The sequence below is a fragment of the Salvelinus namaycush genome, chromosome 37, assembly GCF_016432855.1.
Source record: "Salvelinus namaycush isolate Seneca chromosome 37, SaNama_1.0, whole genome shotgun sequence".
In the NCBI taxonomy this organism is placed as follows: Eukaryota; Metazoa; Chordata; class Actinopteri; order Salmoniformes; family Salmonidae; genus Salvelinus; species Salvelinus namaycush.
Window position 1 is genome coordinate 17,445,975 of NC_052343.1, and position 16,796 is coordinate 17,462,770.

The 16,796-nt window shown below is 42.6% G+C and overlaps 1 protein-coding gene across 1 annotated transcript in view; it reads left to right on the forward strand.

Annotated features, from left to right (window-relative positions):
- Positions 1–16,796, forward strand: part of LOC120031201 (zinc finger protein ZFPM2-like) — a 96,136-nt gene that overhangs the window by 33,669 nt on the left and 45,671 nt on the right. Inside the window, exon 3 of the mRNA XM_038976840.1 lies at positions 7,523–7,634. Coding sequence (XP_038832768.1) covers positions 7,523–7,634 — 112 coding nt within the window. The remainder of the gene's footprint in view (positions 1–7,522; positions 7,635–16,796) is intronic.

A 16,796-nucleotide genomic window follows, 5' to 3' on the forward strand; every position in this document is an offset into this window, starting at 1 on the left:
TGCCGGCCTCTGATAAGCACCGCCCTGTCCCAGCCTCCAGCCCCCATCCAGCCCCCCAGTATTCCAGACCCCCAGCCTTGCTAGCCTGGTTTGGGGCCCACCAAAGCCCAAAGACAAAACCCTGTCAAATGACTCCAGATGGATGAACAGCAGAAAATGAAAGTATTCCGTATGCTGATTTGGTTGGTGGTCACATGGGTCTTCTATCAGAGGAGGCTTTGAGATAAAGAACCCAGATAAGACCAGAGGAGAGGAGGCCTGGACAGTGTCGGCTTCACATGCCTGGAAGTCCAGCACATAGCAGTGTGTGTGTGTGTGTTTATATGTATGTGTGTGTGCAAATGCGTGTTTGTGTGTGTGTTTATGAGGCTGTCAAAACAGGAATATTACACCACAGGGTCGTCAGGAAACTAATTGGGTAACAAAGACCATTTCCCGTCCTGGAACCACATCTTTTAACAGTCCGTGTGCTGAGACTGTGATAAGGGAGTTCACGTCTAATACATTTAGTGGGGGCAAGTTCACCATCTTTATCTTATTTACTTACCTCAGTGTAAATATGGCCGGTCTTTAAAGGGGATTTATTAAGACCCCCATTTCTCTAAAGTGCACGCGAGAATCAAACTGTTTCTGTGTCATAGGTATACAATCAAATAATTATGCAAATATCAGTAGGTAAGATTTTTCTGCAGTTCAGGGATGGCCAAGAGGGTTGCGCAAAATAGCTTCCTTAAATATAATGCCACGTAGATGCTTTTTTATTGCATTGTGATTTCTGACTTCACAGAGAAGAAATAAGAGTTCAAAGGAACGTATTAAAATCCAAGGCTGTACCTTAAAGGGGCATTGAGGTTTATCCGGGCTTTATTCAAGCATCATCTTGCCTTGAATGTGATTGTTTGTCTTCACTGATTTATGACTGCTCCTAGGTCTGTGTTTATGTGTGGGGGGATAGCTTGTGACCTTAATGGCTGACAGACTTTGTCTCTTCATGTCTTCTTTGAAGAAAGGCCCCTCCGTGTGTTTATTCCTGTGTGTTTAAAGTGGAGCTGTCCGGAGTATGAGCCACCTGGCTGGTTCAGTGACCCTGGGGGAACAGTAATGTACCATACAGGTGAACACATCGCTGGCTGTCGCTTCTCTATTATGTGCTCACATAGTTTCTCATGGCTCCAGGAGCCGAGCCCTAAGTTACATGCAAAGATCAAACAAGTCCCCAATTGAATTCAAATAGGAAATTCAAACAGAGAGAACTGAGGCGTTCAATGTTATTTCTCTGACCGAAGCCAAACAGTAGGAAGACGTGTACAGGATGTGTACCTCCTAGTCATTATTAAGTAGTGAAGCGTGCATTACAAATTCTATGTTCTCTTTCTTCCCTACGTCAAATAATGATACATAGGCTACACATTATATTCTGTAGCTGCAACTTGCAGTTCATGGATTAACATATGAATTTGAATGAAACATTCACTTCAGCCAAACAACTGGTTGGTGGACAGGGACAATAGACTGGAATATGTCAAAGGCCCGTAGTTTGTCTGTTGCAGTAAGGAGGATATGATCATAAGATATTGCATTGCTGATGTGGTTTAGTTATTTTTATACTTTTTAAATTGTCATTTAAACATATTGTCCATCAAACCTCCCATATCTACTTCCTCGCATAACTCCTCCCATTCCGAGAGAGTGAGAGAGAGATTGATAATGAGAGAGAGGGAGAGAGAGAGAGAATGAGAGAGAGAGAGAGAGAGAGAGAGAGAGAGAGAGAGAGAGAGAGAGAGAGAGAGAGAGAGATAGAGAGCGAGAGATAGAGAGTGAGAGATAGAGAGCGAGAGAGAGAGAGAGAGAGAGGACTTGTCTGGAGGGCAGGTAGATCTTACACTACACTGGATGGGTTTGGAGTTGGAGCAGCTCTTACTGCCTGGAGGTTTGGGAGAATGGAGGATGCTTGGAACTCATTGCTTTCCCTCACTCACTCCTTTTTTCTGTCATATTGTAATGATCAATCAACATACACTCAATGTGGTATCTAAGACTCAAGGTCCCTTATTGTCCATATGTGGTTACAATCAGGAACAGATAGATACATTCAAATAGGTAAGAACAGATAGGATGTCATTTAATTGATCAAATACTGCATGTATATTTCCCATGGCTGCCATGATCTACAAACTAAAGGCACAGCAATGGGTAGCTGTCATTATAGCAACAACAACTAAAGGCAGAGTGATTGGTGTCCTTTTAAAGATTCCAGGAACAGAATTGAACAAAGTTGAAAAGAGAAAGATGTGTGTGTGTGTGGGGAGGAGGGGGGTAGAAAAGAAAAAAGCATTATTTTGCACTCAAGCAGTAAAATAACTGCAGCACAGAGCAAGTGCAGGGAGAGAGAAGATTTCTGCAAATTATCTCCCACCTCACATTTGCTCTTAGGCAAGCAGTTTAAAAGCCAAGCGATTGAGCCAGTGATCCAATTTGAAATGCAGAAATGATTAGAGCAGCTTGCCTCATTTCATATCGAAATGCTCTGATTTATGACAGGGCAGCAGCCAAGATCTATCTCTACAGGGAATTAGTGTCGAATTTTTGCATATTTCTGTTATTTAGTCTCCCAATAGCAGATGCTACTGTAGGGAGAGAGAGAGAAACAGAAAGCTATATGAAGGTACTGTATATTTTATTTGGGCAGATGTAACTATACTACCGTTAAAAGATGGAGAGAATGGCTTGAAATGAGACCTGAGAAATGGATGCATTGGAAGCATTTCCCAGTTCATGTGGGATGTTGACAGATAATTGTGTTTTTTCGGGGGTTATATTAAAGGAAAATATACATAAATATCCATATTCTGAATATAAGCTTTCTATACATGCATAGAAACTTGGAGATGGATTGAAAGAGAAAGGGTTTTGGCCATTTATTTGACAGAAAGACCCTGGCAAGTCATCCGTCCTTGAGGCTAAAGAAATATTCATACGGGAATGAGATAACGAGGGCTAGAGGAAAATCTCCTCTAATGAAATTTCCAGTTGACCACATGCAATTTGTTTCATCGTGGGGAACAACTAATTGCAATGGGCGTTATCAAGGTGTGTGCTGTAGTATGCTGTAAACAGGTGCAAATCCTTTATCCCTATATACCTCCACCGTAGTAACATATAATATAGAAACTTGACATAACACATCCATAAGCTTTTCTGCCCTTAATTTCATATAAAGGGCTAACCCGAGTCTTATATGGACATGACACATCAAACCTATTAGTGGCCTGTTGTTAACATATGAACGCTGGGTCAAGCGCTGTGTGTGGGAGTGAAACACACAGAGAGATGCTGCTTCTTCTACTATTTACAATGTTTTTCACTGAAGAAAAAAAACAATATTTATACTGAACTTAAGGACTAGTTTCATTTAAGGAACTGAATACATATTATTGAAATATAAAAAACTGAAATGTGTATTTTCTAAGTAAAATGCTATAAAAAATATATATATATATTTGCATTTGTATTATGATTCAGAGCACAGTTAGTCTTCCATACTGTACGTGTTTTTAATATCCATGGCTACTGGATATACCGTGGACCTTTTTAAGCAAAACAAGAAGTAGAAAATATTGTAAAGATGCTCAGACTAAAACTGGGTTTGATTTCTCTACAGTTGGGGATCAGGACAGATACAGTACTACATTTGTGACCTTGGTAGAAAAAAAAACGATGGAAAAAAAGAAGGATTGATATCGATTTCCCCTGCCCTGACCGTGAAGCGGGTTAAGAGTTGCCCAGTGGTGGTGAAATGGTCAGTGGTGATATCATTAGCTTGTTTACACAGGAAACCAGGGAGTTAGGAGGAAGCTGAGTGTCACGAGCCACTTTCTTCCTCACCTCCTTCAGCTGATCTGAGGATCATGGTATCAAGGAGGGATTAGTAGCGACTTGGGATTTGTGTGATTGGTTAATTTATTGCGGTGATGGCAGGTCTTTCATCTATGGCAACATTTAATCAGCCCAGCCACAGAGGCTATTACAGGTTAGCTCCTTTCTGGTGTCAGTCCGGCACTGCCATCAGCTCCATCACAATTCCCCTGAAAATTCCAAATTATCTGGAACAGGCTTTAGCTTCTCAGTAATAAAAATTAGAACAGATTCCTGATAGAAGCTTTTCCTCACACAGTGCCAATTATAAATAGCTAGGGCTCTGCCTTTGGAAGGAAGGAGGAAAAATCCAACTATGAGAGATGTGCAATGGAACTTATCGCTCAGCCCCTGCTCTTCGCTCTGATCCAAATCCGTGTGGCTGAAAATTTATATTAGATTTTATCACAGAGGCCTAAGTCTCGAAAAATCAATGAAGGTTATCTTTTATGTTGCAGCAACTTGTGGAAATATTGATTTTCATTTTATAGCGAATTTGGAGCATTAGTTGGTAATCACTTCCTCGCTGACTACACTGTTTTGGTCACTGTATCTTTTACACGTTGGTTGAACGGTAACAGAGCTCAGAAAAAACCCTGGGAGAGTATTGAAACCACTGGAGTGAGGGAACAGGGTGGATAAACCACAACACACCATGAGGAGGAAGGGTGGATGCTTTTCAACACTTATCCATGACATTACTTTATAAAGTGACACATTTTGTCACATTTATTTTCCATGTAATTAACTGTAGATACTTCAAATGTCCTTATTTTATTTTATTGAATAAAAAACATTTAGGGACAGAGTTAACTGTCATACATTTTCAAATTTGAACATCACCATTGTTTCTACTTTTTTTTACTTGATCTGATTGGATTAATAAAGCCACCTATTTTAATTTCTGTGAATGGTGGTGAACACTCTCTTAATCACTGTCAATAAAACGTAGAGTCCTCTGATCTGTAGAATAGCTAGTCTTAATATTAGTCTGAATGAAACCGTATTGTATGTGGCTTTGGATTATAAAGCCGGTGGTGTTGATGTTGTAATATCCAATAGGGGTCAGTATTATTTGCTGTTCTGAATACATTTATTCATGAGGAAGTGGAACAGGACAGAGTCACTGTTGTACGTCACATTCCTTAGTTGTGATTGGTAGTTAGAGAAAGGGGTATGTTTTTATTTTGTGTACATCCCTCTCACTCCAGAGAAATCAACATGTTCTGCTTGTCACTCTGACTTTGTCTGAAGCTTTGACTACATATGTCCTGTATTTACTGTATAGGAAGAGGGCGTTCATTTAAGGCTAATATGCTCCTCACCTTGGTGACATCATTGTGTGTTATACCCAGAATACACCTTCTCTGCATTCCTTTGTCTGAAATACTTCAAAGCCCCAACATAGTCATTATTTAGAGTAGGACATTTAAATTAATAGCGCATTTAAATTTCAGCAAAATTAAAAATAGAGCTATATGATAAATTTACCATTATTTTGATAAATGTATTCAGTTAACTTATTAATTTCCAATTGGTTACGTTTAGTTTTATTAATAAGTTATGTTATGATGATTTTGACAATGAATCGTTATATTAAGAAAACACATTGAAACAAAAATACATGTCAATAATGTAAATCATTCAAATTCAAATACAATTTGAAAGGAAATCTAATCCAGTACATATGTTTGCTTTCTTATGGTATTTCTAATGTTGAAAACTATTCCCATATATTATTATTACTCTCTCCCTGGTGAGAGGCAGAGTAATATAGTGAATTCCCAGAAGGCCTTAGAGAAAAGACGGACAGGAAGAGGGGAAGAAGAAGCCTCACACAGTTAAATAAGAGAGATGGCCCCCAGTCTGGAGATCTGACAAAGGGTTAATCCGATTCTCATTTTAGATAGTCGTCGTAGCAACAATCAGATCCGTCTCCTTTACTCCTTTTGACAGGGTTGTAAGATTTACAGGTTCGCTGAAGATATACGACTTTATTGTCAGGCTAATTTGAGATGTGAAATAGAGGACGGCTTAAATGACGGAGGTCTCTCTCTGTTCCTCTGCCAGGGTGGGATAAGATACCTAAATATTAAGGAATGAGAAAATCAACAGACACAATGTGCTGTTCACTAGGTGTTTGATCTGTCTGACTGGCACAAGTCCACCATTGCTTCGAGCTGCTATGTAAGAACTAGAGTTGAGGTTTTCGTTTCATTTTATACGTATTGTTTCATTTGTGTGTGACAGACTGACTGAGATCAGAGCCCATATGCTGTCTGCACTTTTGTTATTGAATGTAGCCTACAGTATTTCTGTTTTCTCAGAGAAGAGAGAGAGCCCTCTAATCCTCAGTCACTACTAACAGAAGATTTCTGTGTGTGCTTCACCCACGTGCACAATAAATCATATTTTGTGTGTATCTGTGCCAATTCAGACCTTTAACGTGTGAAAGTGGCATTTGCATTTATCCTTGAAGGGTTGTTGCTGCCTTTCCGAAGAAATATCTGAAACACATAGTGAGACAACTAGTGCTTTTCTGTTGCATTAGGCAGATGGATGGTGTCTCATGGCAGCCTGTTTCAAATGGAAAAATAAATGAAGTGTCGAGAACAGATTGCACCCCAGACCATTTTCTCTTCGTTAAACTATTTCTGTAACACCCTAATGAAGGAGGGCCTGGGAGTTAAAAAGTAATGGCCTTGAAATACTGACATTTTGCCTGCTAGGAATAGGCTACTGTAAGTGCTGCCCAAGAAAGATGCTTCTACCCCTCTCCAAGAGCACTGAAGACGTACTCTTGGCTTTCATTACCCTTTGTAAAAAAAATAAAAAATAAAAATAAATTTGAAAAATAAAATAGAATAGAAAATCATATGAAGATAAATAGAAAGGCCTTACAATCTGACGACCCCTCTCCATGTCTGGTTGTGAATACATTTAGCTGGGGCCACAGCATCTATCTCCCTGTTTTCCTTCCATAGAAATAACTTAAAGCACCAACGCTTGACCCGAGCCCAGAAGAAAAATGATGTTACACATTCAGAATAATTTGCCGGCATATTATAAGACGTAGCCTCAATCACCCTTTGAAATGGATACTGATTCTTTAAATTCTTCCCTGGCTGTTTCAGGAAATAGTGAGATCCCAGCGATAGCGCAGCACAATGTGCCTAAAGTTCACTCCTGAACACTCGCCTCCTTCACTCTAAAAGTCATCGGCATTCTAGGCATCCGAGATCTTCTTAATCTGGGAGATCTGATACTGTATCATTGGGATCATAGGGACCAGGCGTTAGCAGCACTGTATGCCCCCCCACTACCACCACCACTCCAACCACTCTCCTACCCCAACTGCCCCCACCACCTAGATCCCATTCCTCTGCCCCAACCCCCCCGTACTCCAACCCCTCCACCCACAACCCTCTCAATTCCCAAATCTTCTCATTGCGGGGCAAAGAAGAGGGCCTACTAGCTTATAGAATGACCATGTTTATGGCTTGCAGAGAAGAAGAGGAAGCATAACTTGGTGGCTATTATTTAATTATTGTTTGTTTAATCACCAAAATAAGCAAATGATTAGTGTTTGTTATCTGTCCCCGTCCAGAAGATGAAGAGCCGTGTACCGGTGGTGCTCAGCGCGGGCCCCAGGTGGCTGCTGGATGTGACTTGGCAAGGAGCAGAAGACAACAAAAATAACTGTGTGGTGTACAGCAAAGGTAAGCTCAATCTCCAGACTGCTGTATACAGTCTGTTATCTCCCTAGCAACACCACAGCAGCCAAACACACAGTCTGACAGACAATTCCCCCACTTAAGTTCTGCTGTCTGTCTGTCTCTCACTGTCTTTCAATCCAAAACATTTTTTTTACATCCCTCTGAAGTCATTTAGTGTATCAAACCAAAGTATTGATTAGGAACGGGAAAACAACATACGACAAAGTCAGTGGTTTTAGATTTCACAAGGTAAATATATTAATTAGCTTTTTGTACTCAGTCTGAGTGAATTCCTCTCTGTTCACAAATGACAATTCCCCCAAATTATTATGTAGACGATAATCTGAAACTTGCTTATGGCATATCTCTCTTTTTATGTAATTTAGGGTTATTGGGTGTGACCGTGGAGGTTGTGAGTCTCGAATCACACTGAAATAAAAATGAGGGATTTATTTGCTGTCTGATACAGCTAGAATGCCCTTATTAGGCAAGCTCAAAATGGCTGCCCATCCATAGTTCATGATTGGGTTTAAGGTTACTGATTGTAAAATGCTAATATGGCACACTGACACTGTCAGTACAGTCTTCAGACTTCACTCTTTATGAAAGCACTGTGCTGCTGACTGGCTGCTGCAGCCCATAATTGGGTCTTGACGGGTGTATCCAGAGACACACAGGCACATAAATAAGTAAATAAAGATGTTTGAATTCAAAAGGGATGCAAGAAGTGGTTTCTAGTTATCCCGTTTTCTAAATGATTACCCTGTGACTAGACTCACGAAGGAGCTGAAATGGAGTTTCTTCCGCTCAAAGTGAATCAGAGCGGGAACTGGGATTTGCAGCTTGGATTTTCTTTCGGGTCTCCCAATTCTCATCTACTAATCACTAGACTGCACTGGGGAGTTATCCTCTTAACCGGAGACTTAACTTTGTGCTCTTTATCACCAAATCATTCAAGTTTATGATAAGCTGTTAAAGGAGATTATGCACTTCTTTAAAAATCTCCTAATCTGAATATATGAAACAAAAAAGGGAGTAATAACAGGATTTGGTCTCGTTTTGTTAAGTCTGTCATTTCCCCTCGCCGTCTTCATAGTCATTATAGAAGACATCCAAGACGTAGTTGCAATACTGTCATCATCTCACACAAACGGACGTTATGGATCTGTGATCACCTCTGTAGCATTGTCCTTCATATCCCCTTGTTCATAGCATCTAGTTGACCCTTATTCAATTAGAAAAGGAAGTGATGTGAAAGTCGGACAAAAAAGAGGAGTCCCCCAGTGAGAGCCGTTTGTGTTGTATTAGTATAGAGCCGCTAAACCTTTCTCCACAATCACACGCCTGCCAAGCCATAATAAACGATACAGAGGGATAAAATACTGAAAAATATAATTAATTTCAATTTGGAAATATTTGGATAATATTTGTCACCTTACTGTGTGTAGTCATTTTGAGACAAAATCTGTAGACCTAGACAAAATCAGCATCCATCCAGTTTTTCTATTTCTATGGCCCCAGACAGAATCTCTCTAGTTATTCTATGTATGTGGCCCCAGACAGAATCTCTCTAGTTATTCTATGTATGTGGCCCCAGACAGAATCTCTCTAGTTATTCTATGTATGTGGCCTCAGAGAGAATCTCTCTAGTTATTGTACAGAATCTATTTAGTTATTGTACTTCTATGGCCCCAGAGAGAATATCTGTAGTTATTGTACATCATCTATTTAGTTATTGTATTTCTATGGCCCCAGAGAGAATTACTCTAGTTATTCTATTTCTATAGCTCCACGCAGACACCAGACAGTACAGAATGACTCAGTGATGACTCCCTCTCTGCATGAAGCAGACACACAGACACACAGAGCCATAGGGCCTCAGTGTTTACATCTCTCCCCAAGTGTTGCTTTTTGTCTGTTTGTCTGTTTTGCGCTAAAAAAGGCAGTTGACTTATGGTAATCAGTGAACATCTCAATATACTGCATGTTCATTGGTTCTCGCTGAATATGGCTACTTGGCTCGTGTTCCAATCATCTTGGCTTTCTTGAGCACTGTCTCAGACATCTTGTGTACATGGATTGAGGAGTGCCTCCTAAAGAGAGAAATGATTCCCAATGGACTGATGCAGTCCAACAGTGTGTAATGTATAATACATGCTAGTTCACCGTGAACAAGAACTATGTGAGTTTGGTGGAATCCCCATTGGGCTGCCCCGGGCATCCAGCAGAAAACACACTACCACGGTTACCACATATCTAATATTAGACATGGAATATTATTTAATTCTGTCCTGTGTCCTGGTTCTACTGAATGTCCCTTTTTTAATGATTTGCCACTCACTGTCTCTATCATTTTGTGTTGTTGATATTGACCAACGACACACTGTATAATGAGACATTTCTAAACTAACGTTTCTACTGAGAGTTTACCCTATCAACTACGACTATATACTGTTGGTTATTATGTCTATGTGTCATATGCCCACAGTTTGTGTTAAATATATATTACTTTAAAATGAAGAATGTCTACCAATTCCCCCTTGAAGACGTGATAATATAAAAAGTGGAATTAACATAATATCTGGTTTTACCAGGCAGTTTTTCTATCAGTAGCACCAGAAACAGTAAGCATACAGTGCTGTTTGTTTTACATTAGACTCCCATGCAGGCAGCCAGTATACTGTAGTGCCTCAGCACAGAGCACAGCAGCCAGCCATTACTAAAACTCTCAACTTGACTGCTGCACCAACTCATTATCGAGAAATCCACCTGGAACCTCCACAATGCTCCGCGCCACACATGGACAGTTTCTTTGAACCACTGACGTTTTCTAGAAACAGGCAGCGAGTCTGTGGAGTAATTACACATTACAGTAACGCAGAGGGAGGGAGGGAGGGAATTGGGGGAGAATTGGTAGAGAGATAGGGAGAGAGTGAGAGAGCGATAGGGATAGGGAAAGCGAGAAAGCAAGTCAGAGAGGGAGGATATCAGTGGAGAATTGGTACATTTGATTAACAATATGGAAGTGTTTATTAATTCAGAAAGAAATGCATAGTATTTAATTGCATAATTCTTTTTGCCGTTTTCATTATTCCACTATTGAATCAAAAGAGCGACGTTCAGTAATTAAAACAAAAAGAAACAAAGAAGAAATGGGACAATAAATATATATATCATTTCAGGATCACTCCTATCCACAATGTCATGAAATACAGTGCCTCCTCCATCATATAACAGTCCATTTCCAATGCTCTTATTTTATTTATTTATTTTTCTTATTTTTTGCCTTTTATAGAGAGAACATAATGTAGGCCTCCAAGACTGGACATCCACCAGTCATTCTGCATGTTTTACACTTCGTCAGATTTCTTGGTAGCTACTGTCCACACATTACATGGAATGTATATCATCATTACCAGTATGACAGTAAAGTCAGTATGGCTGTATTCAACTCAGTGCTCTCCTATTGTGCTCGACCATTGTCACCTGATATCTGAGCCCTTAGAAACTCACCCGCGCTCTGTCTTGATATTATGTCCTATTATTCTAAGGTCACCTAAGTTTTTCTAACGTAAGCCTCTTAAGCGGACCACATTCAGATACAGCACGTCCAATATGTCTCTGGAGAAAGTCGGCCATTGTTGGAGCGGAAATTGACCAATGTACTAGGGCGTTTTACATAAGCCCATACGGTGTAGAATTAGACTGTAACTCACTGCTGTGTCTTTCTGTTATTTCATGTTCACTAAGTCCTCGCCATCAGATCCCTTTTCTCACACGTCCGTTGTTCACACGCTCTTAGCCAGAGACCTCGGAGGTATATGGTGAACTTGCGGGACATGGCTAGATATTTATAGATTCATTTCTCATCAACTGAAATCTTAACTGTCTCTCCACAGTACTTTTGAAATTGGATCAGAATTTTTTATATTCTGTCCAAAACAAAATAGGGAGAAATCAGAATGAGATGGTTTGGTTTAGAAAGGGGGAAATATATTGTGAAAACTGTTTGGGACTGCGGGAGAGGAGAGAGAGTACTGTAACAGTTTAGATTGAATTGTTCATTTCAACCCTCCCCTTTTAAAACGACTGCGGCAAATAGGAGGTGCTGAGGTTATTATCTGTTATCTGGGAACATTGTGACTGAATAATAACTAAACAACTGACAATGTCAAAATTGTGCCCTAAAGGAGGCCCCACCACAGCTCAGAGCAGCAGCGTAATTATGCTTAATTAAAATACAACAGAGATCAACAGAATCGTTTTCATTAGGAAATTATTAATGATTCCGCGGCAACAATAATTGATTGCACTGAGCCAGGCGATAACTGCACGGTCAGGCTGGAGTGAACGGAGTGCTCAGGCTGTACCGTAGCTGTAGTGTAATATTAAGTGACTATGTCACTGTGGCAGACAGGGGTAGAGTATTGTACTGTAAGACTGAACTGGAGGCTGGTGATGGTAGGGAGGGGGGTGCTAAGGACAGCAGACTTCATTATATAGAATGTGAGAAGACTTAGCATCCTACACATCATGCGTAAGCACACAGACCGAAGTGCACACACACACACACACACAGACACACACACACACACACACACACACACACACACACACACACACACACACACACACACACACACACACACACACACACACACACACACACACACACACACACACACACGTTTGTTCTTGCTTCATTCAGCAGAGACAGTGAAAGACGTCAGCCCAGACTCTTCCCCCGAATGCCTTTTATGTGCATTGTTCCCTCACTGTTGGTGGAGGCAGACAGGCCTGGCGGCTGGCCTCCCCCTGCAACACCACACACAGACACCAGACACCAGGCTCTGTCTGTCACAGCCACCACTCTCTAAACATCCACCACAAACAGACCACAAACCACAATACACCCAAATTAGGATGTTTCCACAAACACTCATAAACCTAAGCCTAATTGTGACACACAGAAAAGACGCAGAAAAAAACCCCAAGTGAAAGTGATGGGCAGCACTGATGACAAACAGAAGAGAGGAGAGGCATGCTGTATAGTATCATCCATCACTCTCCCCAGTCAGGCACTATGTTGTCGTTGCAGTAGAGGACAACACAGACAGACGGCCGCGCGTCCTTGTATGAATGCCACTGAGGGTGTCGTGTCACGCTAACGAGCGTGTAGCCTAGCTGGCCGTTCTCCCTCCCTCTGTAGCAGGAGGGTTTTGACTCACTGTGCCATTCACTCTGCATATTTAAATGCCTTGTAAAGCTTAAGTAGACCCACTTTTCCATGTCAGGGCAGCGTTCAATCCTGCTGTGCCCATTAATTATGATACCATTGTGCTCCGGTGTGGCTAATAAGAGTGATGTATTGCACCCTTGTGGCATTATAATCATGTCTAGTGAAGTACCTGGACTGTCTGAGCACTAGGCTTCTCTTTAGAGCACTTGGGTAAAAAGCAGCAGCTCTTCAAGCCTACTCTCCTCTCCTGTCCAGGGTTGGTTAATGGGCTTGTTCTGGAGAGTGGGCTGTTGATTTAGCTTTAGCATAATTGTATAATCGATGATGAGAAATGCCTGTGTATCGATCTGGGGGAAGCAGATGGAGCTGTCTGTCTGTGAGCCCAGCAGGGATTTTAAAGCTCTTCCTGAAAGAGCTACCGGGCCTGAGGACAGGAGCTGGACAGGAGGAAACAGGGTGTGATTTTCAGACAATAAACAATTCCTTGGACATTAAAATAATGATCTGCAAGGTTTTGATTAAGAGGATCACGGTTGCTTAGTTAAAGAGTCCATTCTATGCATCTTTAAGAGCCTCAGCCCTGGCCTGATTTTAGAACTGTTGTGTATGATTCACCTCTCCTTCCTGGCCGCCCGGCCTCGCCGCCCCCATCATGGCACAGCTGCCGTAAGTAGGTGTGAAAAGCATTGTCAATGTGCTTTAGGATAAAGCTCTGTGGTGGGATGCCATTGGTCACGATGAACCCCCACCCACCTTCAGCTGCAGCAGAGAGCGAGTGGAGGAGAGGGAGAGAGAGAGGCCTTCTTCGGGGTGCTTTTCATCTGCAGTAGGGGGTCAGAGTGAGAGATCAGTGGGGTGAATGAGTGTTAGACACACACACACACACACACACACACACACACACACACACACACACACACACACACACACACACACACACACACACACACACACACACACACACACACACACACACACACACACAGTTAGAGCGAGGAAGAATAGCGAACTGCATGGACACCCTGCACATGGCAGAAGATGGGAAGAAAATCACTGATGGGCACTAGAATGAAGATATACAGTATCACCTCTATCACCCTGGTCACAATAGAATGACATTATAGGGTTCATTGCAGGGATTTCATTTGTCTCCTTCCACATTGTATATCTCTTTATAAATACTTTTTGGAAGAAAATACATCCGATTTTCTCTGAAATAAGCAGACACATTACAAAATAGTTTTGTGGGGTCGCATCTGTGTTCGAGAACTTTCTGATAACCTTTATACATACCTCTGCAGCTAATCCATTTTATTGATTGCACATCCGGCTGTGCGAATAAACATATCCCTGCAGTCTTTAGAGTGTGGTATCAGTGGGGTATCACTTCTTCTCATTGCACACCGCGCAGGAGCACACAGAGCTCGCTCCTCCATTGCTGGCTTATCTATGGGGTTTATGATGCTCTGGTCACGGGGTCTCAGCCATTCCACCCCTCTTAAACATCAATGTCATGGGTAAGGACAGGGGGACATACAGGTATAGGAGGTGGGTCACTCAGCTCCATGAAGAGAGGCTGGTAGTTGTGTGGCTGTTCGGTGTGTTGGTGACAGTGGCAGAGGTACGGTATGTATGGTGATGGTGAGGCTCATGCTTGGACCCCTTCCCCACCCTCCCCTACCTCAACCACCGTTCCCCATCTACCCCACTCCATCTTCCCATGCAGCTCCTGGAGTGTCAGAGCTGAGTTGACCTCTGCCTGCCTAAAGGGAGGTCGCAGTGCTCCGTAGCGCTCTGTAGCACTGGGTGACAGAGATGGGTCCCCTATCACCTCTGTGTGGGTGTGTATGTGTGTTTACGTGAGTGCGTGTGTGTGTAGCGAGCAGAGAGCAGACAGGCGTGCTGTAGGTACAGTAGTGTAGTGGAGAAGACGTGTGTGTCGCCCGGGTCAGACAGGGCCATCCATTCTCTGAGCCCCTGGGAGAGAGAGAGAGAGAGAGAGGAGAGCGGAAGGAAAGAGAGAGAGGGGGGGGGGGGGGGGTTGATACACTGCTTCTCTTACTCTATCAGACACTAGGTTGTGTTCCTCCATGCAGTGCAGTCAGTGGAACACATCTGTCATCTGTCCCTGTACCACTTCAGCTACTACAGTACCACAGGGGTTTGGAACACTTCTATTCAACCAACACTGTAATGTGAGCTGTGGATGTTGTCAAATGGGGTGAGTGTGATTTTGAACTCTCTTAGTGGACTTGAATTTCAACATGTTTAGGGCAATGACTGACATGTTTTGCTGCCATTGGTGCAGCAGTGTCCACAATGTAGAACGCATGTAGTATTGTACATGTAGTCTGAAGGATTTACAAACTGGAAGCCATAAGGAGAATGGTTGCAGACCACAATGGTTTGCTGTAGTAGGGGCATCCACAGAGGTTTTTCAACAACATCACCTGGCCCATGGCAGCAACAATGGACCTCCCATTGCTATCACCCAGCCAACATGGAGGTCTAACACCCAGCTCTCCCTCCGGGTCCTGGTCGATGCCCTGGCCATCCCTGCTAAGCTAAGCCTTCTCCATGGGTACTGCATATTGTTGAATAGTGGGCTGGTAATGCTGTGTTCCAATGCCATTTGGAGTCACTCACTCTGTGTCCCAGCTCTCAGGGAGAAGGAATCCTCAACCCCAGCCTCATGGTCTACCCTGTAATCTCCCAGCCTCCTCTCTGTTGTCGGGTGCGGCGCCTGCTGCTCCCCGCTCTATCCCACAACCCCCTTCCAACCCCCTTCCTCCTCACATCCACCTCCACCATTTTAATCCCTTTGACCCAAACCCTCAGTGTTTCCCTGTATCAACAGCTCCTGAAGATTACATCCTTCCACCTCCTGTACTGTAGTGTGTGCTAGCTACAGTAGCTAGCCTAGAGCTACAGTATTACAGCCAAGCCCAGCAGTACCAGTTTTCCTCTAGCTACCACATGACAGCTAGTGCCTAAAGGCAGTCTGCAGTTAAGTCTCTAATTAACCCACTCCAGAGTAGTATGGTATGCCACATTGCCACACTGGTCATTGCAATATAGTCACTCCGCCTATACAGTCTACCTACAGTCTACCCGCAGTCTATACAGTCTAGCCACAGTATATACAGTTTACCCGCAGTCTATACAGTCTCCCCACAGTCTATACAGTCTACACACAGTCTATACAGTCTACACACAGTCTATACAGTCTCCCCACAGTCTATACAGTCTACACACAGTCTATACAGTCTCCCCACAGTCTATACAGTCTACACACAGTCTATACAGTCTAGCCACAGTCTATACAGCCTACCCGCAGTCTATACAGCCTGCCCACAGTATATACAGTCTACCCACAGTATATACAGCCTAGCCACAGTCTATACAGCCTACCCACAGTCTATACAGTCTACCCACAGTATATACAGTCTACCCACAGTATATACAGTCTAGCCACAGTCTATACAGTCTACCCACAGTCTATACCGTTTACCTACAGTCTATACAGTCTACCCACAGTATATACAGTCTACCCACAGTCTATACAGTCTAGCCACAGTCTATACAGTTTACCCACAGTCTATACAGTCTACCCACAGTCTATACAGTCTAGCCACAGTATATACAGTCTACCCACAGCCTACCCACAGTCTATACAGTCTAGCCACAGTCTATACAGCCTACCCACAGTCTATACAGTCTATTGTAGCAGTCTATACAGTCTATTGTAGCAGTCTATACAGTCTATTGTAGCAGTCTATACAGTCTATCCACAGTGTAGCAGTCTATACAGTCTACCCACAGTCTATACCGTCTACCCAGGGTTTATACAGTCTAGCCAGTCTGGCCTGATACTCCAGAGCTCACCCTGCAGAGAGAGTACAGCTCTACCTCTTTCATGTAGTGTT